The sequence below is a fragment of the Alligator mississippiensis genome, chromosome 1, assembly GCF_030867095.1.
Source record: "Alligator mississippiensis isolate rAllMis1 chromosome 1, rAllMis1, whole genome shotgun sequence".
In the NCBI taxonomy this organism is placed as follows: Eukaryota; Metazoa; Chordata; order Crocodylia; family Alligatoridae; genus Alligator; species Alligator mississippiensis.
The window spans coordinates 236,960,361-236,987,760 of record NC_081824.1 but is presented as its reverse complement, the minus strand read 5'-3'; the positions used below and the strand labels follow the sequence as shown (position 1 = coordinate 236,987,760).

Sequence of the window (27,400 nt, the reverse complement as noted above, 5' to 3'; positions counted from 1 at the left end):
AGGTGTGAGTGGGAGCACAGTGCTGGCTGCCATGGGTGGGAGTGGGTGGGGTTTGGCCCCATGCAGTGCCGTGGGAAGAGCTGCAGGCCAGATCCAATCAATTGGCAGACGCCCACCCGTGAGCCAGATCCAATCAGTTGGTAGTCCAGATCTGGCCCACGGGCCTTATTTTGCCTGATCCTAGTCTATGTGACACTGTTTTGCCAAGTCTAGACTGCCTCCAGTTCTCTAGGGAGATGACAAATTCCTTTCCCTGCAATTTTTTTTTCATCTCTAGGTTCTCCCCAGGGCTGTACAGAAGGGAGAGGGGTCATCAGGGGCCAGGGGCACAGAGACTAGATAGTGAAGCATGCAAAGCAGGCTATAGCTGCTCTGCCTCCCAGCTCGCCTGCTGCCCTCTTGGGACATGTAAGATGCAGCATGGGCGAGCTGGTGGGAGAGAAAAAATTCTCTGTTATTGGTTGTGGTGTTAATGATCTTGTTGAATCTGAGAGCTTTAAGGTTCATGTGTTTATTTGTCAGGGGCTGTTTCTGGGCTGCCATTAGTCTAAAATCGGGAGCTGTGGCTGGTGAGAAAGTCCCTTGCCAGTACCATGGCAACAAAGTTTGGCACCGGAGCAAAGCCTACACCGGCAGCCCACCCTCGCCCTGTGCACAGATCCAGGGGGGCACATGCCTCCCACATGCTTGCCTGGGAGTGCCTGCAGCAGTGGGAGCCACCCTTCGCCCGTCCGTCCCCCCAAAACGAGCTGCTCGTGGCTCCATCCCATGCCCAACTGGGCTGGGCAGTCCCTGTTGGTGCCCGTTCACTTCAGCACCCAGGGTGGTCGCCCCACTTGACTGCCCCCCACTATGGCACCGCCCCTTGCATCCACTTCCAGGAATGTTTTTAAAGTTCAGCTGCTGGTTTCTGTGTGAGAGAAGCCAATACACTCAGGAGAGGAGTGCCCTAGCAGAATGTACCATAGCACCACTTCTGTGCCTGCTTTTCACTATATAAATGTGAGTTTTCCAAGAACCCTGCTCCACCTTGGCTTGTCACTCACATATGGGTCCCAAAGGCTTCACTAGGAACTACACATGAGCATCCAAAGGCCAACATTGCCCCTTCCATGAATACTGCGCTTAGCTGAAAGCTGGGTTCCAAATACAAGGGAATTGTGACATGCACCAAACTCATCCCTTCTGCAGTGCAGTGCAGAGAGGGGTTCTGCCCTCAGGGCCATACTGCCAGTTACCTGTGCAGTTCTTCTTCATCAGAGAAGGATAAAGGCATAATGCAAATCTGTTGCACAGCAGCAGGGTGTGCTCAATTTTCAGCAGCGCTCACTGGAAATACAGTCCCTAGGAGGCAAAAGGGAAGATATTCCCCACATTGACCACTGTCAGAGTGTGCTGCCTGCCAAGTGATGTCTACTAGCCAAGTGGCTGGCTGCCGAGATTAGTATCTACTGCTACAAGGACACTGCTAGACTCCCATATTTCTGCTTTTACCTCCTGCAGTGCACTAAGCCAAGGGCTTGAGTGGGAGGGATAAGTCAGTCACACAGCCAGACCCAAACAACTTAGGTGTTGGACTGTGAGAGCTCACAGTAGCAGCAGCAGCAGGGGCAGCCTACAAAGGAAGGCTTGAGAACTGAATGGTATTCTTCAAGCCTTCTGTGTAAAAGCTAGGTTAGGGCTGGAAAGCAAACTCAGCTGTCACTCTGCTGCATTCCAGGCATTCCCAAGGACTTGTAAAACAGACGGAGAAAAGCCTTGGGACGGAAAGCATTTGAAGATTAATTTTTAACAAGAGATTTCACCTTAAAACTGGGACCATGTTTTCTGGATTTCAGTACAGCCTCTTTCTGTTCCTGTGTCTCACAGCATGTCAGGAGTCTCAGGCTTCCCAGGTAAGCTCGCCGCTCAATCACATCCATACAGGGTCTTAGAGCATATGCAAAGGAGCTGTCTGCTACCACCTTCTGGCTCTTCTGCTTGCTGTTCCATTCCATTTCATGTAGAGACTATTCCTCTTTTATCAGGAAAAAATGGGTTTGAATCTCTGGAGCAAGTCCCTGGAATGTGTGTGTGAGTCTGCATGATGCACGAAGCAGCAAGTGTGTTCGTAGAGGAAACTGGAGTAGCAGAAATAACTATAGGTAACAGATCCTTGTATGTTTAAGGAATAACTTGGAATGCAAATTAGTTTGTGGAATGGAATAGTTTGTGCAGAGCTGTTTTCATGAATACCTCTGGTATTTTCTGGAACTGTGTTGTTTATAAATATGTTAGAAAGCTACCAATCCTTCGAAGCTCTTTCTGGCTATTTTCTTTTCTTGCTGATGCTTTTCTCATTCAAAGGCAGGGCAGTTGTTAGCACTCACATTAAGAAAAATATAAGGACTAAAGTTTTCATGATTCACTGTGCATCGCTAAAACTTCTCAGAGGACATTAGGCATTAAGGAAGTTGTAAAATTCACTGGATTTGTAACTCCAGCAGTGAAATATAGAGTCAAGTCAAATGTCCCCACCTCTGTCTTTGCATTTTTACTTGCAGTGCAACCTTTCCCACAGTATAATTGTATCTGATTTTTCAATAGAGTCTAGATAGAATCTATCCCATATATACTTGAATTTTGCAGCCCAGTAGCAGGCTATGGGCTATAATACAGTTTATAGCTATCATGAGAAATTAAAAGGGCATGCACAAGAATGTTGTCTTTGTATAATACTACCACTAATACTTAAGTCTTTCATTTACCAGTATGTGCTATTTACCAGGTCAAGACTAGAGTATAATGTACATTTCTTGCTATCCTGTCATAGGTAAAGTCAAGCACTGCTTCTCTGAGGGAGCTGTTACCTACTGGTGAATAGTATGGTTCAACACACTACAGTGAACTTATGCAGGCTGCTTAAGTTAAAAATAACCCTTTAACAAAGAGCTTATTATAAAAAGAAACTGCCTGCCAGGAATCTGCTCACTTTTTTGCAGTTTTCTGCATGACAGATCCAGCCACTATATTTTTGTTTTATGGAAGCATTGGGCAACAAATACTATCCAAAAATGTAGGTGATATCTTAAACACCCCCTCCTTATACTAGAAGAGCATGATGATTGCAAAATTAAGCACTCACCAATCTAGACAGGCCAGAGTTAAGTCTGCCCATGCAACTTTAATTCAGCCCCCTAATTCTGTAAGGATTTTCATGCAGTGTTTAGCTGCTCACTAGTTCTTCTGCCTGACTCTGCCTCCTTAAAATCACAGGCTGGACAGGGCTCACTGAATGAGACAACTGTTCAAGGTTTGCTTTCATCCCCTTCTGCCTCTGTGGCCCTGCTCCATATTTACTGTGCACTGTCCTAACTCTGCATCAAACAAGGGATTTTTGTTTCCTCAAGAGCTTCTCTATTGCACTGGTTCATGCATTCCATAGACATGTATTAAGCTCAGTCAAGGGGCTTAACATGATCATCTCCACTGCGCATGGGGGAAACTGAGGCAGGAAGCTTAATGATCAGACAGGCAATTTGGGGGACCTCAGTGATTGTGTGCCCAGCTCAAGACACCAAGGACTCAATGTGCAGAGATGCTGAGGAGTGGCAGTTCCTCCTGCCTTAACCAGGGGCTGGGCATGTTCCCCATGTCTGCCCATCAGGTCCCAGCTATTTTAGGAGGGGCATATACTACATATAGAACACACAGCTAGCACTCATCTCTCAGCCCTCTGACAGTGTCTGCAGCACAAGTCAAGGTTTCTCTTTGTGCAGGTTCCTTTTCCATCACTGTCCATTCTGTGCCTACATGAAGGCAGGGGCCTGGAGACCACATAGTGTAGGATCATGGGGCTGAGTGGTGAATTCAGGTGACATGCATAGCCTTCATTCTGACATGTTCTAGTGTCTGAGTGCTCAACTTCACAACCTTGTTGGTGACTGATATTGGCTTGTACGGAATCCCATATGCTTTTAAAAGGAAAAACTGAACAGTTAAGTTATTTTATGTGCCGCTGCTATGACCCTCCCAGGGTCTGAATCCTGGACCTTCAAGGTTGCAGCACCAACCAGAGGTGTAACAACACAGCCAGGCACCCAGGGCAACTGTGACACATAGGGGGAGCTGCCTCACTGGTGCTGGTGGCTGCCCTAGTTATACTGCTGACACAGACCTCTGCCCCTGGAGCTAGAGGAGTGACTGGGGGCGGTAAAGACCTGTTCTCTTCTTTGTTGGGCAGCTGTTGTGGAGGGATGCAAGGCAGGCTTTGCTGTCTGCTGGCCAGCAGTGGAATGTCAAAACTCAGGGCTTGAGAAGTTGACCACTTAGAGCAGTGCCTCCAGCCCCAGAACAGGGGCTCTGCCTTTGCATGATGTACATTTGCACTGCATCCCCTCAAAGTCCTCTCTGAAGGAAAGGACATGGGGTAACTCTGTTTCACAGACCCCTTGGCCAAAGTGGGTGTGAGCACACAGCTCAAGATAAAAAGAGATGTGACAGACAATGATGTAATAGATCTTGCTCCTGATAAAAGCACCATGGAATGGGCTGCCAAGTAACTGATGTCTGGTACCAGGAGGCAGAGCACTGCAGATTGCACCATCCAGGATCAGCCACCTGAATGAGAACATAGCTGCACGGCCAACCAGCTCCTTCTGCAAGGCACTGTAGTTGTATGCTGAGGGCTGGCCTCTCTCCCTCCTGTACAAGTAGGATGCCGCTAAAGACAGTGATGAAGTTCATGCACCAGGGAAAATTAGAGTTGTCCTATGCTTCAAAGAAATGTTTGAGAGGAGAGTAGCTAGTAGGATATTAGAACCCACCTGGGGAGGAGATTTCTGATATCAGACAAGGGCACAACAGTCCAGTGCCCAGTAAAATCCAGCCTGAAAGCAGGTTGCGATTCGTTAAAGGTGAGGGCAGTGATCTATCTGCCCAGCTTGCCTAGGGGCACAGTGAATTCTTCATTGCTGGAAGTCTGCACACACAGATGGAGTTGGGTTATATCTCCTAGTAAACAATTGTGGGGTCAGCACAGGAATGCCTGGATGGGGTGCATGGGTATGCGCTATATGGGAATTAGACTGTTCATCAGAATGCTCCCTGAAAACCCAGAAATCCATGAAAACCTTGTGCTAAGCATGTGAAAGGGAACATTCCCTCAGCAGGTCTTCAGCTAGTCCACATAGCTGGGTTTATGCACCAGCTGTCAGAAAGCTAATGTACCAGACAGGCAGATGGGTTGAGCTGACCATTGTGGGTTGCAAGAACTTCCTGATACTAGCACTGCCCACTGCCTTAGACCCTCTCTCTCAAACAGCTTTGCATTTGTCTTGGGAAAAGCCCAGTGTTCCAGCAGCTTTCCTTCATCCTAGAGGCCGTCTACATTGTGCACTGTGGTGCAGAGTAAAGATACCTGCACCAGCCTAGTCTGGGTACAGTAGCTTCACAGCAGAGTGAAGGAGCTTGTACAGAGCGTGCTATGGCTAACCTGTCTCCTACATCCCAGTTGGCTTGCCTAGAACTTGCTTAGGTATCACAATGCTGTATTTGCACATGGCCAAGCAGGAGAAAGCATGGCACAGATGCACATTCAGCATCTGTTTAAGTACAGGTTTCCCTCACCAACCGTGGGAGTTAGGTTCCTGAAAGTTCCCATGGTTGGCAAAACTGTGCTTGGTAGGACAAAAAACTTATGGGAAACCCTGACTTATGGTTAGGGACTTGAATATGAATAATAAAGGAACGTACAGTGCATGAACGCCACGTGCCCCCGGAGGTTGCGAGGGGGCATGGCAACCACTCACAGGTGGCAGCAGCAATGTGTGCAGCAGGGGCATGGCAGCAGGGAGCTCCCGCAGGCTGCCATGATGATGTCAGCAGCAGCGGTGGGGAGAGCACCAGTGGGCGACCACCCACAGACACCACCAGTAGCATCAGCGGTGGCCAGCAGCAATTAGGGACCACCTGCAGATGCTTCCTGCGGTGTCAGTGGGGGTGGTGGTGAGCAGTGACCGCCCACAGGTGCCACCAGCACATCGGTGGTGCTTTTCACAGAGGGTGCACTGCCAATCTTAGGGGGTGCATGTGCAGCCATGTGCACCCCCTATGTCTCGCCAATGATACAGTGTATAAAAATAATTTTTATTTACCTTGAACAGGTTAAAAAAAAAAAGTGTCATTGTTGAGTAGTGGGTCTTTTAAAGAAATTTTAGCACTTCCCTGTGGACCATTCATAACACTAGCCCTAATAGTAGCCTCACTTTTCTTAATGGTTCTCACAGTGGATTTCTTCACACCAAAATGCCTCCCTGCATTCGCCGCACTCTCTCCATGTGCTAGATGATTCCACAACTCTAATTTTGTTTCCAAGGACATCACTTTCCTTGCCTTCTTCACAAATTGCTTACCTTCACCACTCATGCACTTAGATGCCATGACTAAGGACAAAATGCAAAAATCACAAAGAAAGTGGAAGAAAAATGCAGAGCACCTGCGACTGGATGTTAACGGTGTGAAGCACAATGCGAGACTGAGGGTGCATGAGGAGATGGGAGAGCCACAGGTGGCTAGCAAGAGTGCAAATTATTTGAAATGGGAGGTGGTGGGCTGATGCGCAGCCATGAAAAACCATGGTTGCTCAAAACTGTATACCATGGTAGCCAAAATGGTATATAGAATATTAAGCGTGAATACTCAAAACCGTGGTTGGCAAGGGAAGCCTGTAACATCAAACAAGACCCATAAGTGACCCGTGCTGGGCAAAAAGCAGGGTAAAACTTCTAGCTTTGTCCAAGTAAAATCTTCCAGCAGACTGATGTATCATTATGAGGATATTTTGTGCCTGTTTTTGTGTTCAGCATCTTTACAAAGAGATGTGAAATGTGGGGAGGGTAGGACACAGGCTTTCTGTAATGCGAATTGAAGAACTCCTACCTAAGCATTGCAAGGACTGAAGGGTTAGGCTGCTAGTCACCTTGCACAGGGACAGAAGAGAAATTAAGTCCTCCCTTCTCTTCCTCTGTGGCAAACCTGGTCATAGCGGTTAGTGGGCACCATGTGCCCAGTCTCCTCTAGCCCAAGAGCAGGCCTGCCTGCCTGCCTACCTTTTCAACTTTCTATGAAAGAGGATCTGGAGGAGCACAGCATTATTAGTTATTATTGCTTATTTAATAGTCATGTGCCTAGGCCCAGCTCCTGCCCCTCCTCCACACTGCATGGGCATGGAAATGAGGTCAAACCAGCTTCACATACCTCAGGGCAGACTGATCTCTAACAGCTGAGCTCCGCATGGGGTCCATCCACCCATACAGGGGCAGGGTAAAACCAGAAGGCCAGGATGTCATGTCCACAGAGGTGCACACCCTGCCAACTCCATGAAAGAGGACACTGGATTGAGAGCCTTGTGGCCCAGGAGCCACTCCAGAGCAGTCCTGCAGAAGTGCTGCAGCTGGACAGGGAGGAAGACTTTCATTCCTTCCCCTTGTGGGGACCCACTGGAGGATTTGGCACCACGTGTGAGGCATTTGGCATAAACTGTGTGACCATTTGGCCTGGACGGCTCGCTGCCCAACACCTCGTTTAGATTTTGCAGCATGATTACAGCACCAGTTGTTTTCTTAGATACATTTTTCCTTTGACCAAGGCAGCATCTTGAATGAATGAACCAGAGTTTCCAGGCCGGAATCAGTAACTCACAGGACGGATGCCTACTACCGTTCCTCAGGAGTTTCAGCTACTAGTGAGTTTGCTTGTGGCAGTGACAAGCCTGCAGCTGCTTACTGCTGTGTGATTATAAAACTCTTTTGAAGTTAGGGTATTTTCACTTGTTCAAAAATTTCCTGGAGGCTTACAAAGAAAAATGTTTGCTGCTATATTTTTCTGTGTAAGCTGGTAAAATGAGCAGGAATAGTTTCCTACTTATTCTCTGCCCCAAGGGCAACAGTAGGTGTGTCTACATGTACCTTTTTAAGCAGGATTAGCTTAAAATTGCCATTTTTAAGGCGTATTAAGAGTATGCCCACGCACGTGCCTTTTATGCACCTTAAAAATGGCAGTTTTAGGCTAGTCCTGCCTAAATTTGATATTTGCATAAAGCAAATATTTAATTTAGGTGCAAATAGCTAAGTTGCATTATCCCACATGTAGACACTTAACGCAAATTAACATGTCTACTCATAGGCTAATGTGACTTAGCTATTCATGCCTAAATTTAATGTGCCTTAATGTACATTAGTGCATGCACATGTAGATGTGTGCCTAAATCGCCTCAATACGCTTTAAGTTTAGCGTATTATACACCTGTAGACATGTCCAGTGTCTCAGCAGATGGGGCAAGAAGAACAAACATGACCACAATCTATGAGGCCCAAGCCTACAAACACAACATCCATCTCCAGGAGTCTACAGAACCTGTGCAGAAGGTCAACTTCCTGGCAGCTTGGCATAGTCCTCACTGTACTGCTGGTTTCCTGGGAAGACCAGGTGCAAGGCAGCTTCTTACTAAAGCAGGGCTGAGGGGGTGTGACAGGGGGCCTCCTTGGGGCCGATCTCCATGCCCCGCCCACCTGTTCTTGGGCCAACCACCCGCCTTCTTGTCCACCACGCGTTGATGTTAATTGATTCACTGATTGATGTCAATTAAGCGGGAGACTGCCCATTTTGGTGCCGACGCCAGGGGGCGCTCTCTGCGGCTCCTTTCCTCCTCTACACCACAGCCCAAGCCTTGCAGATGGCATCTTGGTGTTCATATCCTCACCGGCCCCCACGCTGGGCCCCAGAATCATCCTAACAGGACCCCTCCTTGATCCCTCCACTTAGACGGCTTCTCCGCCTTCACTCAGGCTACCTAGCCCCCCGAAACCATTTTCCCCTCTCAGGCATGGTCCCCTCGGGACCTTCGGCTACTAGCCCTGGCCCACCTCCAGGTTAGTCGGGACCCCAGGCCCCTGGCTCTTGGGCGTCCCTTGCGGTGGGCCCCTGGCCCTTTTGACCCTTCTGGTCCTGGCCCCAGCATGGGCCAGTCGAGGGTACTCTCTTATTCGGGTCGGGTCTCTAGCCCCTCACTCTCTCCCAGGGTCTGCCCTCTGGGCCCTTCACAAACGGGGTTACCCACCCGGTGGTGGGGGCAAGGGGTTAAGGCACCCCAACCTGCCTTTCACCGGGGTGGTAACTGGCCTGGCATTTCCTGGGGGCTCCCGTGCCACTGAGAGCCCCACCAGGCCATCCACTCCCAGCAGGGTGCAGTTGGAGGCTCCTGGTCCTGGGCATGACCTAAAAGCCATCCCCTACAACTCCTCCCTTACCTCTGGATGATCCCAGCAGCCCTCCAGCAGCCAAACTGCCCTGTTTATATAGGCAGCCTTTGCCTCCAAAATGGCTGCCCTCGTCAGGCACCTGGTGGCTGCCAGCTCCAGGCCCTTAAAGTGGCAGGCACACACAGTGCCCTGCCACAGGGGGGCTTATACCAGCCCTCTTCCAGGAGCTCTGCCCTCATAGGAGGAGCAGATGCTCAGTCTCTGAACCTCTGCTCTTCTGCCTCCCTCTGTTTCCACCAGTTCTCCCCAGGGTACTCTCCTCAACCCCTTACTTTTATTGGGGACTTAATCTTGCTTGCATTAGGCCCTCCAGCCAGACTGACGCACCTCCCCTGGGTATGACACCACAGCATGGCTATCTAGGCTGTGATGTTCCATTCCCTTCTCACTCTGTTCCTCTGGGCCAAGGAGAACAAGCTCCCTGTCTTGTCCTTCAAAGGGACCAGCTTCTGCTCCTTTCCCAGCTCCTCTTTGCTCTGTGGTCTCCACAGACTGGAAGAAAGGCAGCCCCTTGACTACTTCTGCATAGCCTGAGCTACTTTCTCTTTCATCTTGTGCCCAGATGCTTCTTCTAACTGACACATGGGCAGGCCGGGCTCTTCTGGGCATGCACCACTGAACCTCTGCCTAGCCCTCTTTACAGGGATCTCCCCTTCCTTGTACATGTGCATGAGTGACTGGTGCCTCCTGAATCTGGGTGGGCACCCACAGAAGCCGCCAACAGCGGCGGCCCCGTCAGATGGGGCACCAGTCCTACCGACAGCACCAGTGTCAGCCACTGGGGGGCACTGGTTCCAGGGAGGGCACGTTTACCCCAGTGCATCTCTGTGCACCCCCTACCAGTCACCTATGTACATGTGTACCTTGCTACACAAGGTCATCTTAATTTCAGAAGACAGGATTGTGCAAATTACATCCACTCAAGGAGGAATCACTGGTGCAGAGCCTGAATATTTCCTTTGTGTAATAGGTTAGCTTACATCAGAGGTTCTCACCTGGGGCACCGCAACACCCTGGGATGCCTCAACAACCTCCAGAGATGCTGCAATGCTGGCACTACAGCTGCAGGATGAAATTGCCCTCTGCATCTCTGTTTTCAGGAGACACTGGTGCCAAAGGGAGAAGCGATTGCAGCAGGAAGGCTCACCAGCTTGCATAAAGCAGTGAAGCACAACATTTCTGCTGCAGCTCTTCCTGGTTCAGCTCCAATGCACCTCTTGGGAACAGAGGCATGTGGGCCAGTTCCACCTGTTGGAGCAGCATTTATCTCCTGGCTGCTACTGCTGCCAGGTAGAACTGTCCTACATGCCTCTGTTTTCAGGAGACATGTTGGAGAGGAACCGGAAGGAGCTGGAGCAGAAATGGCATGTCTGACCACAGAATGTAATGTAGGCAGCCACGGCTTTCTTGTGCAGCCACTTCTCAGTTCGGCTCCAGTGTGCTTCCTATTTCTAGGAGACATAGAGCCAGAGTGCTGACTCTGGAGGAGACATGCAGCATGGTGGGGTGAAATTAATACAATTATAATGTTAATCAACCACTAACATATTAATGAATAGCAATTACAAGTTTATATCATAATATGCATACTATATTTAAATTTTTTTTTAAATGGGGTGCTCCTAAATTTTGAGAAGTTTTGGGTGGTGATTTGAGTCTGAAAAGGTTAAGAACTACTGGCTTCTACTGTGTGCACCAGTTTACATTATGTGCACCTGAATGGAGATGGTCCTAGATGGCATGCAGGCATGCACAATTTCCTTCTTCCCAGAAAACAGTTCTGCCCTAAGAATTTACTCTAAATAGAAAGGTTTTTATACAGACCCTTGCTTTGCTGCATGTGACACCTTCTCCTAAGAATTTTTGTTGCCAAACCAACAAGACAACTCTCACAATCTTGGGATTGATCCAGGCCCTTCCCCCCAACACTTCTGCTGTGTGTTCTTGGGTACAGACCAGATCTCATTCCCACGAAGATTCCTCTTGGGGACAAAGTCGCAGTCTAAACCAGTAACCTGACCTGATCTTACAGCTAATTCAGAGGAAGGCCCTGCCAGCTTTCTAAGGTTCCCCCCAAAGTGCAGAATAAATAAAATAAGGTCTGCTGCCCCTGTGGAAACAGAATGCCTGTAGTTGTCAGCTGCCCTGAAATCACTCTTAGCACAAGACAATCTCTTGTGATATACACAGCAGCAATAAGATTTATTATATAGAACAGCTTCAGCAATCCCTCACACTCAAGGATGATTGTCTTCCATGATTGTCTTATCTCTGGGTCCAAAGATGGCTGAAAAGGCCTACCTGGGATCAACAGACTCTGCTGCAAATTGGACATGTGTTTGCGTGTGGGGTGGATGGCGCCGGATTCTTGATTCAGTTCACAACACCTTGTTTCTGCTGCTTCCACTTTTCCATCTCCTGTTGTTGTAAGGTTTCAAAGTATTGAGATCCTTGCAGCAGACTCTTGCTCCATTTGGAGAGGTCCTGGGCAATAGTCTTTCACGAGTTGATGTTGCATATTTTTACGTTGGCCTTGAAGATGTCCCTGAAGCACCTTCTCTGCCCTCCTCTTGAGCTTATGCCGTGACTCAGAGAATAAAACTTGCTTTGGGAGTCTGGAGTCAGGCATCCAGATGACATGGCTGGCTCAGCAACGTTGATGTTGGAAGATCATCATCTCAATGTTCATAGTGTTTGCTTGCAAGAGGATGCTAACATTGGTGCATTTGTCTTCCCAATAAAACATGCAAAAGCAAAACAGAAAAATCCCACTCCACTCTCTAACTTGAGCCAGCTTCTCAGGTAAATCTGTCAGTGTTTCCTAGGGCTGTGCGAGGCTTCGGACAGAGCTTCAGATCCGGAGAAGCTCTGAATGCTTTGGGGTTGAAGCAGCACATCCCGGTCTCAGTGCGGCCTCGTTCAGCTTCCCCAAGCGGTTCGGAACCTTCTCGGAGATGCGGCCATAGGGTATAATGGGGAAAAAATAAAATATCTATTCCTTTGTTGTTTTTTATCCGAGTTGCATGAATTATTTTGGGATGGTAGACTCTGCAGAGAGGATAAAACCTGCCAAGTTTCAAGAAGATTGGTGCAGGGGGTTGTGGGGAACGGCACCCCAAATTCTTGAAAGCAAAACTCGATACAGACTGGTCACCCATGGCACCAGTTTTGCTTGTCTGCAGCTTGAAGGGCAGTTCCCCTCAAACCCCTGCACCGATCTCCTTGAAACTTGGCAGGCTTTGTGGCCTCAGTAAGAGCTACCAGCCCTGCAGTTTTCACCCCCCTGTGTTGTGATATGCAGCTGTGACATGAGTTTGGCTTTCAAGAATTTGGGATATGGTTCCCCCCAAATCCCTGCACCGATATTCTTGAAACTTGGCAAGTTTCATGCTCTCAGCAGAGGCTACCATCCCTGCAAGTTTCATCCAAATCGGACAAGAAACAACAAAGTTATAGCTATTTCACTGATTCCCCATTATAGCCTATGGCCAGATCTCCGAGGCGGCTTCGGAGCCGCTTCAGCCAGATTGAGGCGGAAACCTGGTTTGGAGCTCCAGATCGCATCACGGCCATCCAAAGTGGCTGGATCCGAAGCCGGATCAGATCACTGCCAACTCGCACAGACCTAGTGTTTCCAGCCCCTAGCACCCAGCCAACTCTTCTCAGATGATTACCAGCTTCCCTTAGCTGGGGACAGGAATCTTCCTGTGCCCAGGGGTTCCTAGCCAACCATTCTTCCCAAAAAGCCTTTTTAAACACCTTGTCTTTATATCCCTATCTTTATTTCTCTATTCAGTTCCTAGGTAATGTGTATTGGGCAAGTGATGTCCTTTCCCCACTCCCAGACCAACAACTTGTTTGATTTTAGGTGTCCTCTCTGTTTATTATTATATCCAAGGAGGATAGCAATATACAAGAAAGCCCCATATCATTTTCCCTCAGCTACCCTTTATTTCAGAGAGAGAAACATGCTCTCAGTATGTGATTTCCTTCACAGTAGACACCTCACAGACGAGTATGGGCGTCTTTTCCCTTTCACATATATTCAGCAAACATACAAACCAGGGTCTTTCTGAGGTGTAAATAGCTATTGCCTACTGCAGAGGTGGGCAACATATGGCAAGACGCACCATGGTAGGCAGGACCGAGGGACCTGCTGCGGGCTGGACAAAGCCCCTTGCACCCTGAGATATAGGCTCCAGAATGTTGCCCCTTCCAGCTCAGCTTGGCCCACACTGCCCCCACCAGCCCAAATCATGCTTGTATTGCCCTTGCTGGCCCTGGCCAGCCCAGATTGGGCCCCCACTGGCCTGGATTGGGCCCATGCTGCCCTCACCAAGACAGCTCCCCAGCAACTCCCCATGTGACCCCAAATCAAGTCCATACTCCCCCTACTATGCTCCACAGCTGCTCAGCACCTCCCCACCCACCCATCATCCATGTCTACTTCCCCCCTCTCCCCTTGGCTTCCCTTCTGCTTTTCTTCTTTCCTTCTTCATGCCCTTAACCCATGGACACTCCTGTCTCAAGAGTACTTAACACATTTGACAGGTAATGTGTAATAATACCCTTCCTGTTGCTCCCCTGCCTCCTGCACCATACATTCTGTGAGGCAGCCAAGCAGAACAACTTGTACGTGAGTGTGTCATTGAAGAGTATATGATAATCCCTATGCAGTCTGAGACACTGTCCCTTCTGAGGCACTAAGGGACAGAAAGGAGTACCACACCATCTCCACCCTATTGCTTTGCTGCTGATCCCTCTTTAGACTAGGCACTGTGGATCGGAACGTGACAGAAACTCTCAAGTAAGTTCCCAGAGAGTGGGAGCTGCTCACTGATGGAGATGCAGGAGCTCTGTGAATGTCTAAGATGTAGATTTGGCTCTGTGTTGCTCAGCTTCACTATCTGGTTTTGGTTTTAATTCTCTTGGAAACCCGTAATGAAGATGCCCATCTGCTGGTGGAGCCAGGCCCTCTGAGTTCAGCTATTAGCTTGCACACACAAAACCCACAAGTGTTTCTTTAAGAAGGCACAAGACATCTGTTTTCCTCTTATTTCGTAATACCGAAGTGGAATACAATTCTAGTTCCAACCCGACTAAACATGAGTTATGGAAGCCCTCCCTGGATTAGCAAACTGATTACAACAATGCTTGCAGGACTAAATGCTTTTGCCAGCAGTACATAGGGAGCAGTTCTTGGAGTGAAGATTTCTTTTATTAGGGTAAAGGACTTTTGGAGGGGGCCAAAAGAAAATCCCAATCTAAGGTCTGTGCCCTGCAGATTTTAGAGAGGATGTGTTCACTGGAGCCACTGGGAATTTTGTCTGGGAGCCAGATCCAGCCCCAAACCCTGAGCCACATTCAAACCTCAGGTCCCATGCTAAACTTAGTGACACAGTGAAACTGAGGTAAACCAAAAGTGCAATGCAACTAAAAGAATTGATTTCGGCACCTCTCCATAGGGATTAGATAGCAGCCTGAAGAAAGGGAAATTAACATATCAAAAAAGGAGGAAAAATATGAGATGGTTTCAGCTACAAAAGGAAGATCTCTTGTGTAGCTTTATTTTGTATGTGTGTGGAAAAATAACTTTCCTATGACACAGATGGCTTTCGAGTGGAACAGAACCTCTGATCTGTCCCCTGGAACCCTTTCTGATGCTATTTTTCCACAGCACTCATTTAACCATAAGAGGCATTTTAACGAAACAGAAGCACTTGGAATTGATTTGGAGCTGGCAGCATAGAGCAGTGTAGCACATGATTGCACAACACAACAAAAGACAAACTGGTTTATTTTACTGAAGTTTGTGTCCTCTAAGCCAGCATGTTGCAGGTGTCATTTCCTCAATGCTGTGGCTCCGCATGTGTTTATTGGAAGAGATCACTGTCAGACAGGAAATCACCACTTCTAAATAGTTACCAGGCCCTTAACTAGCTTATTTATTTGTAGCTTCTATGCGGAGCATAACTACAGGGCAGCACTAAGGAGCAGTGGCTGTTTCTAGCAGTGAGCAGAGCAGCAGCACCAGCAGCTGTGTCACCAGGTTCCGAGACGAAGGGAGTCAGCCCTTCTGCTTGTCTTGTTTCCCTGCCTTCAGGTGGGATGAACACAGAGTCCATGATTGACTTTCAGAGAATATCCACATCTGGTGTCCTAATTTACAACTATCATGTACATCTCACACTCTCTTCAGCCTCAGCCAGCAGGCCATGCAGAGGAGCTAAGGGAGCTGGGACTTTTCACCTTCCCTCCTGGTAGTAAGGAACTGTAGTCTCCTGCCCTCCCAAGGGGATAGCTCCCTGCCACCTGCCTCTTTAGTGACCTCTGCATGTCAGAGGTGCTAAGCAGCTCCGGCTTCCACAGACAAATGAATCAGCATCCCATAAATTATCACGCTATCTGAACTCCAACAGGCAAAAAAATGGTACTAAACACCAAGGATGGCATTCTGTTCCTTTGTAGACACCTTGACATCCCAATTTGGTTATCTACGTGGCATTTTGGACATGAAAATCCCCCTAGAAACACGTATGCATAGGTTGGCATGCTATTCTGTACATACCACTCTACACACCTGGACAGCTATGGATCTGCCCAGACTGGTCACGTGCTTTGGCAACAGAATGAGGGAAAGAGACTATTTGCCTTTTCCCCCAAGGTGCTCAGGGACTGGGGCACTCACCTGGGATGTTGGAGGCTCTGGGTTCTGGACCTGTCAGCCAGGGGAGATTGAATGTGAGTCTCTCTGACTTCCTAGCACAGCACCATACCACAAGTCAGCCATTATCCAGGTATTCTCCAGCCCTCTGGGTAGCCACAAAGGAAAGGTATGTGGGAGAGATCTGGAACTAGAAGGAATGTAGAAAGATTGGGGGGGGGGGGTGGCTCAGAGGTGGCTGCTGGTCTGGAAACGAGGGGCCTGGCTTCTTCCTCTGCCCTTTTCCCTGGTGAGGCAGAAGCTTCCATCCATTTTCTCAATGGCTATGGTCATGGCCCAGCCTCAAAAGAAGAACTGGAGAAGGAAGCAAATGACGGTTCATCTGTTGTGGTTAGTGCTGTGCTGTGCTTTGAAGAAAAACTTTTCTGGTTTAATCCCTCCTTTGGGTGAAGGGAAGCTGGACTTCAGCTTCCCAGGTGAGTGTTCTGGCCTGACCTGTGCTGGTTACAGTGCTATGTTGGACAGGATTTAACAATACTAGGTAGTGAGGCCCTGGTTCTTGCTGTACATTCCCAGGAACTGTCCAGTACCATCTTCTCTTAGTCTGTCTCCAGTGGAAACAAGTGTGAAAAAAACTAGAATCTTTTCTGAACCTTGGCCCAAAAGTCAAACCAACTTTTTTATACAGTTTGAAATATTTAACTTCAGTTTTCCTCTGTGCAGAACCCTTCCTTTTTGGGTTGCAAAAAGAAAAGATCTCAGAGATGGATAAAGGGACTATTTTTGCAAGATATCCAGTTTAGCTTTGTCACACCCCTGAGGTTTCAGTGGATCAGACAAGCATCCAGTCAGGTTAAACCAGAATGAATGTATATAGATGCCCTAATTTCCCCCCAAGGATATGAGTAGCTCCCACTTCACTGAGTTACTCTTATCCTATGAGGACCTAAAGATAGATGCTATCACTGCTAATGGCAGACTGCAAACTGGGGAGAAGGAAATTCAGAAATAGAAGGGTGTTAACTTTTTACCTTCAGTGATATTGGATAACAATTTAGGGTACCAGGAACTATCCCTGGAAGAATATAGACCACTATAGGCCAGTCAATCTCACCTCCAGGCAACTATAGGCCAGTCAGTCTCACCTCCATCCTTGGCAAACTCTTTGAAAAGATTATTAAGGCTCATATATGTGAGAGCCCAGCAGGAAAAATTATGCTGAGGGGAAACCAGCACGGGTTCGTAGCAGGTAGATCATGTCTGACTAATCTAGTCTCTTTTTATGACCAGGTTACAAAACACCTGGATGCAGGAGTAGAGATAGATATCATTTACTTAGACTTCAGGGAGGCCTTTGATACGGTATCCCACCCCATACTGGTGAACAAATTAAGAGGCTGTGATTTGGAGGACTACACAGTCCAGTGGGTGGCAAATTGGCTAGAGGGTCGTACCCAGAGAGTGGTGGTGGACGGGTCGGTATCGACCTGGAAGAGTGTGGGCAGTGGGGTCCCACAGGGCTCGGTTCTTGGACCTGTACTCTTCGATGCCTTCATCAGTGACTTGGACGAGGGAGTGAAGTGTACTCTGTCCAAGTCTGTGGATGATACAAAACTGTGGGGAGAAGTGGACATACCGGAGGGCAGGGAACAACTACAGGCAGACCTGGACAGGTTTGACAAATGGGCAGAAAACAATAGAATGCAATTTAACAAGGAGAAATGCAAAGTGCTACACCTAGGGAGGAAAAATGTCCAGCATACCTACTGCCTAGGAAATTACCTGCTCTGTAGCACGGAAGCAGAAAGGGATCTCGGAGTCCTAGTGGACTCCAAGATGAACATGAGTCATCAGTGTGACGAAGTCATCAGCAAAGCTAACTGCACTTTATCGTGCATCAGCAGATGCATGACAAGCAGAACCAAGGAGGTGATACTTCCCCTCTATCAGGCGCTGGTCAGACCGCAGTTGGAATACTGCATGCAGTTTTAGGCACCACACTTCAAGAGGAATGTGGATAACCTGGAGAGGGTCCAGAGAAGGGCCACTTGTATGGTTAAGGGCTTGCAGGCCAAGCCCTACGAGGAAAGACTAGCGCACCTGGACCTTTTCAGCCTCCACAAGAGAAGGTTGAGAGGTGACCTTGTGGCTGCCTATAAATTCATCATGGGGGTGCAGAAGGGAATTGGTGAGGCTCTACCCACCAAGGCACCCCTGGAGGTCACAAGAAATAATGGCCATAAGCTAGCAGAGAGCAGATTTAAACTGGACATTAGGAAGAACTTCTTCACAGTTAGAGTGGCCAAAATCTGGAATGGGCTCCCAAGGGAGGTGGTGCTCTCCCCTACCCTGGGGGTCTTCAAGAGGAGGTTAGATAGGCATCTGGCCGGGGTCATCTGAACCCAGAACACTTTCTTGCCTATGCAGGGGATCAAACTCAATGATCTATTGAGGTCCCTTCCAACCCTAACATCTATGAATCTATGAATATAAAATGAAAATAACTCTCCATTTCCTTTTACATTATATTGAGGAGCTGGTAGCAACCATTTAGTTGTATAACACTTCCTAGATATTTTTTGAGGAGGGAAAGGAGGAGATAAGCCATTATGTCACCATTTTTGCAGCATATTTTAGAAATTTGGCTAGGGAAAAATCTCTGGGGTAAATACATTCATTTTCTTTGTTCTGTAAACTTCTGTTCAGAGTTTGCTAAGTTATGAAATCTTCAATATCATGCTTTCCTTTCTGTCCCTTGCATTCCTCAGGAAAACAGCAGCAGCATGCTAAAATGATCATAGAAACCAGGCATCCTAATGATCCAGTTAATGCTGCTACCAAAATGGAACTGGGCACAACAGCAGCAGATGTTGCATTAGGAATGCCTCAGAGCTGTTATAGCAATGGGTGTCAGGACAAAAACTGGCTGGGGTCCCCCAACCAACCCCCCCCCCCCCATCTCTCCCTCTGAGTTCCTCCCATAGGATAGGATCTCCCTTAGCTCCTAAGTGGCAGAGAGGGTTATAGCCTGGGGAGGCAGAGAAGTGAGGGAGCAGTGGGCCAAGTACGGTGTGAACTGGGTTCCCAAAGCAGGGGCATTGCCAGGGATGTTGCCACAGGGCTCAAAGTTTGATAGGCAAGTTGAAATAGTTTAGTGGCCCTGTGTACAATAAGTATATTTCCTGTCCTGCAGATGTTCTTGTTTAGTAGTCATTGGAAAGCATATCATTGGAACGGCCCATGTTTGTCATTGGACACATTCACACCCCTGCTGAATGGAGACAGAGCACATATTTCATGCAGGAAAGTGGGCACTGAAATAAGTGTTATTTAAGTGTGCTTAATGAGCCATTCTTGAATTTCTGGCTGCTATAGATGAAAGCAGCTAAGATGCCTTTGGGTGACATGCTCTGAGCACTGAAGCAGCTGTTTCTTTATTACAGAATTGTCTCAACAAACAGCAACTGCTGACTGCCATTCGCCAAATGCAGCAGTTCTTGAAGGGGCAGGAAACACGGTTTGCAGAGGGAGTGCGCATGGTGAAAAACCGGCTGACGGCACTGCAAAACTCCGTGACCAAAGCCGCCCCAGACCTACCAACTGGTAAGAACAACCATCAGTCTCACAGGAACTAGAGCAGCTGCCTGGCATCTGTCCTCAGGTTACTTGAGTATTGCCTGTCTGCTTCCACGCTGAGACAGGGAGTTAGGGACAGGGGTCACATGGTGGCCAGGGGCACCTGGGGCTTATATACACAGCATAAAACAAGAACCCTGCCCCAAGAAACTTACAACATGAGGTGTTCAGTGTGTAGGATGTTTTTCCTGCTTGAGCATCATTAACCAGACAAGAATGTATAAGAGGGGAACCCTAAGCCAATAGCTCAGTTTTAGAGTTTACAATGAGGGCAGTGTATCTGCAACATTCATCTATCATGGCCAAAGGTCAGGTCAAGCCTAGCAGTCCAGTGGGCTAGTATTGATAAGGCACACTGGTTTCTGTAGCTAATGGTACACAAGGGATTTCATAGATCTCATAGATGCTAGAGTCAGAAGGGACCTCAACAGATCATCGAGTCCAACCCACTGCCTAGGCAGGAAAACGTGCTGGGGTCAGATGACCCCAGCCAGATGCCTATCCAGCCTTTTCTTAAAGACCCCCAAGGTAGGGGAAGAGTACCACCTCCCTTGGAAGTTCATTCCAAATTTTGGCCACCCTTACCGTGAAGAAGTTCTTCCTGATATCTAGCCTAAATCTGCTCTCTGTCAGTATGTAACCATTGTTCCTTGTGACCGCAAGGGGCGCCCTGGTGAACAGAGCATCTCCAATCCCTTGCTGCGTCTCCCTAATTAATTTGTAGGCAGCCACAAGATCACCTCTCAGCCTTCTCTTGCAAAGGCTGAAGAGGTCCAGGGCCCTCAGTCTCTCCTCATAAGGGCTTGTCCTGTAAGCCCCTAACCATACCAGTGGCCCTCCTCTGGACCCACTCGAGTCTATCAACATCCTTCTTGAAGTACAGTGCCCAAAACTGGATGCAGTACTCCAACTGCGGTCTGACCAATGCCGCATAGAGGGGAAGTATCACCTCCTTGCATCCTATTTGTCATGCATCTGCTGATGCACGATAAAGTGCAGTTAGCTTTCCTGATGGTTTCGTCATACTGACGACTCATGTTCATCTTGGAGTCCACTATGACTCTGAGATCCCTTTCTGCTTCTGTGCTGCTGAGAGAGTCACTTCCCAGCCAGTAGATGTCCTGGATATTCCTGCACCCTAGGTGCAGCACTCTGCGCTTGTCCTTGTTGTACTGCAGAGGTTCATCTCCCATCTGGCTGCCTTTGACTCTCCATTTTGAATGATCAGGAACCCAGTGATAGCCAAGTTAAGTGGGAACAGCTTTCAGCATAAGACTGCAGGTTTGAACCACAGCCCTGGGGCTGTGCCCACATACATGTCTTAACCATTCTGGCATGGTGCTCCAAGCTATTTGTAACAGCCTCTTTCCCATTTCTCAGGCAATGGCTGGCTTTAGCTCCATATACAGTCACTTCCACATTTACACAGGGCACCAGGCAGTCTTACAGTCTGCCCTGAGTTTCATGCTACCAGCACTTAGTATTATCAGTACCCATGTGGAATAAAGCTTGCTCAGGTGTGTTTGTACATGCTCCAATCATACCTCTGATTGCAGTGTAGAACACTGAAACATACATCCCATCAAGTTTCTTAAACATCGTACTCATTATTTCCTTGTCTGCTGAAAGGAGGGTCATTTCTTTATTGACTTCCACATTTTCCAGCCTTTCCTCTTCATCACTAACACATCTTGTTATTGCTTAGCACAGAAGATGTATAGAAGGCATTCACTGCCTTACATTATTTTGATTTGAGAGTGTTTTATGGCCAGCCAATGAGATCCAGGGTCTGGAAGCTGAAACCTCAGAAATTCAAGCTAGAAATAATATGTATTTTTTTAAAGACAGCAGTATTGGAACAATTGGAACATTTACCTAGGGACATGGTGGAGTCTCCATCACCCGAAGCCCTGAATGGGCATCTATCTAAAAATACACACTAGGTGCAACTACATGTGCAATTAAGGCAAATAAACAGTTTGCGATGGAGTCAACTGCTTCAAGTGCAGCATCTACATGTGCACCCAGGACCACAGCACTTGGAGCCAGGTCCCCTCTGGCCTTAGAATTTAGGGATCCCCTTGAACTTTCTTTGCACAAATGCAAATAGGTCCCCAAGGAGCTAGCGTGTATGGAACTAGGCCCTTAGTGCCCACTAAAGACTGATTACACTTCCTAAGGATGCATTGTCAAGTGTGTTTTTGAGTTAGGAGACTTGGGTTCCTTCCCTGATCCTGCCTCCTGCCCATCAGTGAGGTCTTCAGTTATTTATCTTCTTTGTATCCCTCTGCTTCCACTGCACAATGGGAGACAAGGGCCACCTGTGCAAAGCATGTTGAAATTCCTAGATGGCAAATACTACGTAAGTGTAATTAATTATTGCTGTCCAACAAGCTAAACCGCATTCTGCTAGGTATGTAGTACTAACTGGTAGATGATACATATTAACAGAGAAAGAACTGATCCACAGTTTGAGTCTAGTTCCAGTTTACAGTAAATGGTTCACTGAAAACCTAAAGATTTTTTCTTGAGTGTCCTACCCAAACACTTTCTTTTACAGGAGTTAATTTTCTTTTCAATTCACCAATTTTGCCAGCAGCAAGGTGGCCATTATTGAAAATGTTTTTAGAGTTTATTTAGTTTAAAAATATTTAAATCTCTCAAATATTTATGCATCTAGGCTGAACAGAACAGACGTTTTCTGGCTGAGAGGGTTTGTTTGTCTGCTTGCCTCTTTATTTTTAAATTTATCCCCTTTTTAACTTACTGCCTTGCTATGCTACCTTCAATATCCTTATAGCACAGCTTAGGAGCGCTGTCATTTAGAATCCATATCCAGTGCCAGCAACAATAGTGTCAATAGTCCTACAAATAATAGTCCTACAAATGTAATGTACAACCTTACACATTCCCATGTGCTAGGAGATTTTGCTTGTTCTATGACTTATATGTATACCTCCTCCACCTCCCCCTACCTCCTGGGCAGTGCAAGGGATAGCTGGCCAGTAATTGGAGAATGGATCTCTGTAACTAGAGCGGAGAGGAAATCCCCTACGGCAGGCGTTGCAACTCTGTGTTCTGTGGTGTGATGAGACAATGAGAGAAGCAAATACTGACTTTGATGCCAAGGTGGTTGTGCTGCTAAAATGAGCCAGAAAGAGAGAAGCTATGAGTTGAACAAAATAAATCTGAGATGAAGCCTTCAGGCTGTTCTTTGCTGGACAGCTGCTTATAGCCAAGGGTAAGCTCCCAAAGCTGTAAAAAGTTGTAAATAGTTTCCTGACAGTGAACAATCTGCAAACAGCATAACCCTTTTTGATGTTTTTATGAATTATGGTGCATAAGTGCTACCCCCACCCATCTAGTATGCATACTATACTAGTGACCCTTGGATGAGTCTTCTCTGGGAATGGCAATCATTTCATAACAAAGCTATCATCCCCATTTCACTGCACCCCTCTGCAGGCACTCCCATGTCAGCAGAGATGCTGCAGTGCTGTGGAAAAGGACTGCACATTCCCCCATTACAGAAAAGTCACACTGTAGCTTTTGTATCAAGGATCTCTATCATCTATGTGACAGAAGAAGACAGCCCCTCACAATTGTATCTCCATGAAAGATTTGCATAGCTCATGTAAGGGTGAGATGTGGTCATTTCCATGTCAAGCTAGAAAGTTCTAGGAAACTTCTTTCAGGACCCAGCTGGCTGAGCTCCATCATGCTGTTATGGTAGGTGCTGGTGCTCACAGTCTTCCAAGTTCTTTTGCTTAGCAAGTGAACAGCTGCTCAGTTTTGGAAAGACGTGCTGTTTCAGTCTGCAGATTTCCAGGAAGAGGAAGCCATACAAACAGCAGGAGAGATTGATTTCTGTTTTGGTCTCTGGTTGGCATTTGGAACCAGTTCTTGAAGCAGAGTTTCTCCCTAGAAACTGGATAGTAGTGTTAGACTGGGATTCTTGGAAGAAGAGATTGTCCTGCATGCTGTTTAACCACCATTATTCCTGGGCTGGCGTACATGCAGAAATTAAACGAACTAGGGCATATCCAATCTCTGCCTCATTGATGTCTTCTCCACTGGGAGCAGTGTGCCACTGTTTTCAAATATATACTTGAGGTGCAGTACAAAACAGACTCTCAGATGCCCCTGCCACACTCTCCCAGTCTAATACAGCACAGCTTCAGAGGCAGGTGAACTCCAGAACACCTGACTGAGATTTGCAGCGTAAACAGAGAAACCCTTAACCACAGAGCCAGAATGGATTAACTCTGCTAAATTCCTCAGCATGTCAGATAAGTTTGGCTCAGATTTAGAGGCATACCCAGCAAAGTGAGCATGGAGAGCCCCAGCAGGGTGAGCAAAGCTTCCAGCAGCCTTAGGGAATATTGGACACATCAGGGAATTGTGGCATGCAAACAGAATCTCAGATGGTGGACCAGAGTTATGCTATTCCAAACAATGAGGTCTAGCAAGAATCCTTGCAAGTCACTAGGCACAGAAACAAGCACAGATCTGAGAAATGAAGAAGTTGAGACACATCTAAGGAATATTATTTATTTAATGAAGTAAAGGAGCCCTTCTTGCATGTGGAGTTCAACCCTGGCCTTGGAGCAAAGTAGGAACAGCTATGCTTGTTAGAGCTAATCCAAGCTCTTTCACCATTATTTATTATTCAAGCTTTTGCCAAATCAGTGTTCTGCAGTCAGGGACCATGGTAAGCAGCAGCTGGTACTGTGTCTTTGTTGACATAGTAACAACTGGCAAAGACTGATAAGGTTACTGAGGATCAGTGTTCAATCTGGTGTAGAGGTCAAGCTTGTAACATCAGTACCACAGCCCAGCCCATCTAGCCAAGAGTCAGAGTAAAGATAGTGATGCCCTGCAGACATCTCTGCTGCACTCCACGGATGGACTATCCCAGTGGATAGGTACCAGCCTTCTTCAACAGCTAGTGGCTACAGGAAACCACAGAGTGCTCGAACAACCAGTGAGTTACAGCAGGCCAAGTGTTCTGGGCAGAGGAATAGACTGCAAGATTCAGCATCGGCACAAGCCCACAGTGAACTAGGGTCACGAAAGCAAAGCACTGCCAAAACTGCATGCAGGAGAGTGAGGGGAAGCCATTCCAACCTGAGAGGAAGCCATTCCAACCTGCTGACAGCCAGCGAGCCACTCCAGATGGCCATGCTGGTCAGGTGGATGGATAGAGCATCACCATGACCCCATCACAGATGCTAAGGGAACCACTGTGATGTGTCTGACCAGGGCTTGCTGGGGTAGGCCTGGAGCAGAGTCCAGCTCTGATGAAGCAGAGGGAACTCATTGTCCAAGGGAAGATGGTGCTGACCCTGTGCATCTTCTTCCAGCACTAGAGGCCATTTGTTTTTATTTTCTTTCCAGTGTGTTTTCTATCAGACATGAATTCTAATCTTTTAAGGGACCCAATCCAGGCCTCTCAGAAAGTAAGAATATAAGAGATGCCACACTGGGTCAGACCACAGACCCATCAAGCACAGGCACTGTGTTTTACAGGGGCACAGAATGGATGCTAAAGAAAAGAGTATTTAGGCAGGTTCTATTTAGACTGATCTCTCCCCTGCTCCTTCCCCCTTACAGCTTCCAGCATTTATAGGCTGTGGAAATCCTAATTTGGAGGTTGTAGCCTTAGTTGTCATGTGTAAAACCAACTGATGAATTTATTGAATCCTCTTTTGAACCAGGTTAAATTATCATCTTCTACAACATGCTGTGGCAATGACTCCCACAAGTTAATTACATGTTTTGTGGAACCTCCCCCCTTCCTTTTCTTTGCTTTGAATCTGCTTTCTAATAACTTCATTGTATGTCCCATACTGCTAGTATTGTGAGAAATGATTCATAATGAATCCCTACCTACTTTCTCTGCACCATTCATAATTTTAAAGCCCTCTGTTATATCCACCTTCAGTCATGTTTTCTCAAAGCCTTCACATGCCCCTGATTATCTTTGTTGCCATTCTCTGTTCCTTTTCTAGTTCTGTTAAAACTTTCTGAAAAAGTGGGGGAGACCAGAACTGCATGCACTATTCAAGTCGGTGAAATAATAATACTTTCTGTCCTGTTTTCAATTCCCTTCTTGATATTCTCAGCAGTCTGTTTGCCTTTCAAACTACAGCTAAGCACTGAGCCAGTTTTCTGAGAAAAGATGCATCATAACTCCAAAGTCTCTTTCTTGAGTAGTAACAGAGAATGCAGAGTCCATCATCCTTTATCTCACATTAACTTCACTATGTGCTAAATCAAACCTAACATCCCAGATGTTACCCCTCCATTTTCTTCATTCTTGCATGGGAATATGTGAAATGAATATTACTAACAAGCCAGAGCTCTCTCTGGGAAAGATCACTTAGCCCATCATCCCCACTTTATCGGTTTCTTCTCGAGAACTTGTAAGACAAAATTATCACAAGTTGCCTTGTGAGATTACAGTCCTTAAATAATACACATTCATCCTGAACACCACCTCCAGAGCAGCCTCTTTCAGCCTCCATACTCACACTCAGCTTGATGCCTTTTCCACAGGGTTCTCCACTAAAGGAACAGGAATCAGCCCCCTGGCTGATTCCTGTCTAGCTAGGCTGAGAGCTGCCCATCCTAGGAGATACCTGAGCTCCCACTGCACATACCCCTACTACTCCACAGATAGCACCACTGCTTGGCTCCATGGCATCTAACTCTGGAAATGGCTGACAGGGTATGAGCAGAAAAGTCCCCTCTCCTTATTCTAGAGCAGTCTGCCCCTGACTCCTGGAGACAGTATCTGTGCCTTGGCAGCCTATTGTCCTCCTGGCCATGGAGTTGTTGGGAAGCAAGGACTGAATCCACATAGGCCTAAAGCACCTGACTGCTGTAGGGGAATCTATGACCCTGCATTAAGCACCTGAGCTCACTCTCCTTGTGTTCAGTGTAGGGAAGTGCCTAGGAGTGGGATTCATTTTTCAATGGATCAGGGGGCCCCAAAACTATTATCTTGCAGGGGGACCCAAAAAAATTGTGGGCTGGCCCTGCCTGAAGTGGCACTTAGGTGGGACTTTTGATTGGAGTCCTCAGTCCCTGAGAAAGAGCTGTTTGCAGCACCTGGGTGGCAAGTGGAAGGAGTTGGTAGAGAAGCTCCTAAGAGAACAGGGATGTCAGTGGTTGGCGTGTCATTAGTTGACCATGGGGAAGGGTAGTGTTAGTATAGGGAAGAATTGGTGCAGAGAGGATGAACTGAGGCCTGAGACAGCCTGTTCATCAACTGAGGGGGGAAAGGGAAAAGCAAAAGTGTGGGGGGGGGGGGGGGGCGGGGAGAGGTGTGAAAGAGACTTGAGAAAGAGAAACACAGGGAAGTGAAGAACCAATAGTCTAATAGGCAAAGTGATCTGCACACCATCCTCTGGCACCAAATTAGAAGGTGCACCATTCTGGCACTCCCACCAGGAGCTAGCCACAGCAGGTCCAGCCCCATGCTGCCTGACCATAGGGCAGGTGCAACCACTCAGCCAGTAGTGTATTTGGGAGGCAGGGGGATAAAGTGCAGGTGCAGCCCTGGGCCCAGTAGTGTATCTGTGGGGTGGAAGAATGAGGCAGATGAGTTGGAAAAGGAATTTTCCTGGAGTTTCCCAGGTCAATGTTAAGCTGATGAAAGACAGAGAATAGCAAGAAACAGAAAAGACAGAAGGGCGCAGATTGAAAAGCAGCTCCCCACTGCAACTCTCAGCACTTTGCAGGAAGCACTATGAGATGCAATGATCTCCTGGAACAAACAGAAGTTCACTGTTGTGTC

The 27,400-nt window shown here is 47.5% G+C and overlaps 1 protein-coding gene across 1 annotated transcript in view; it reads left to right on the top strand.

The window, feature by feature from the left end:
- The first annotated feature begins 1,528 nt into the window (after positions 1-1,528).
- FBLN7 (fibulin 7) overlaps positions 1,529-27,400 on the top strand; it is a 56,095-nt gene continuing 30,223 nt past the window's right edge. The window contains exons 1-2 of the mRNA XM_014598226.3: positions 1,529-1,895; positions 19,407-19,566. Coding sequence (XP_014453712.1) covers positions 1,821-1,895; positions 19,407-19,566 — 235 coding nt within the window. The 5' untranslated portion in view covers positions 1,529-1,820. The remainder of the gene's footprint in view (positions 1,896-19,406; positions 19,567-27,400) is intronic.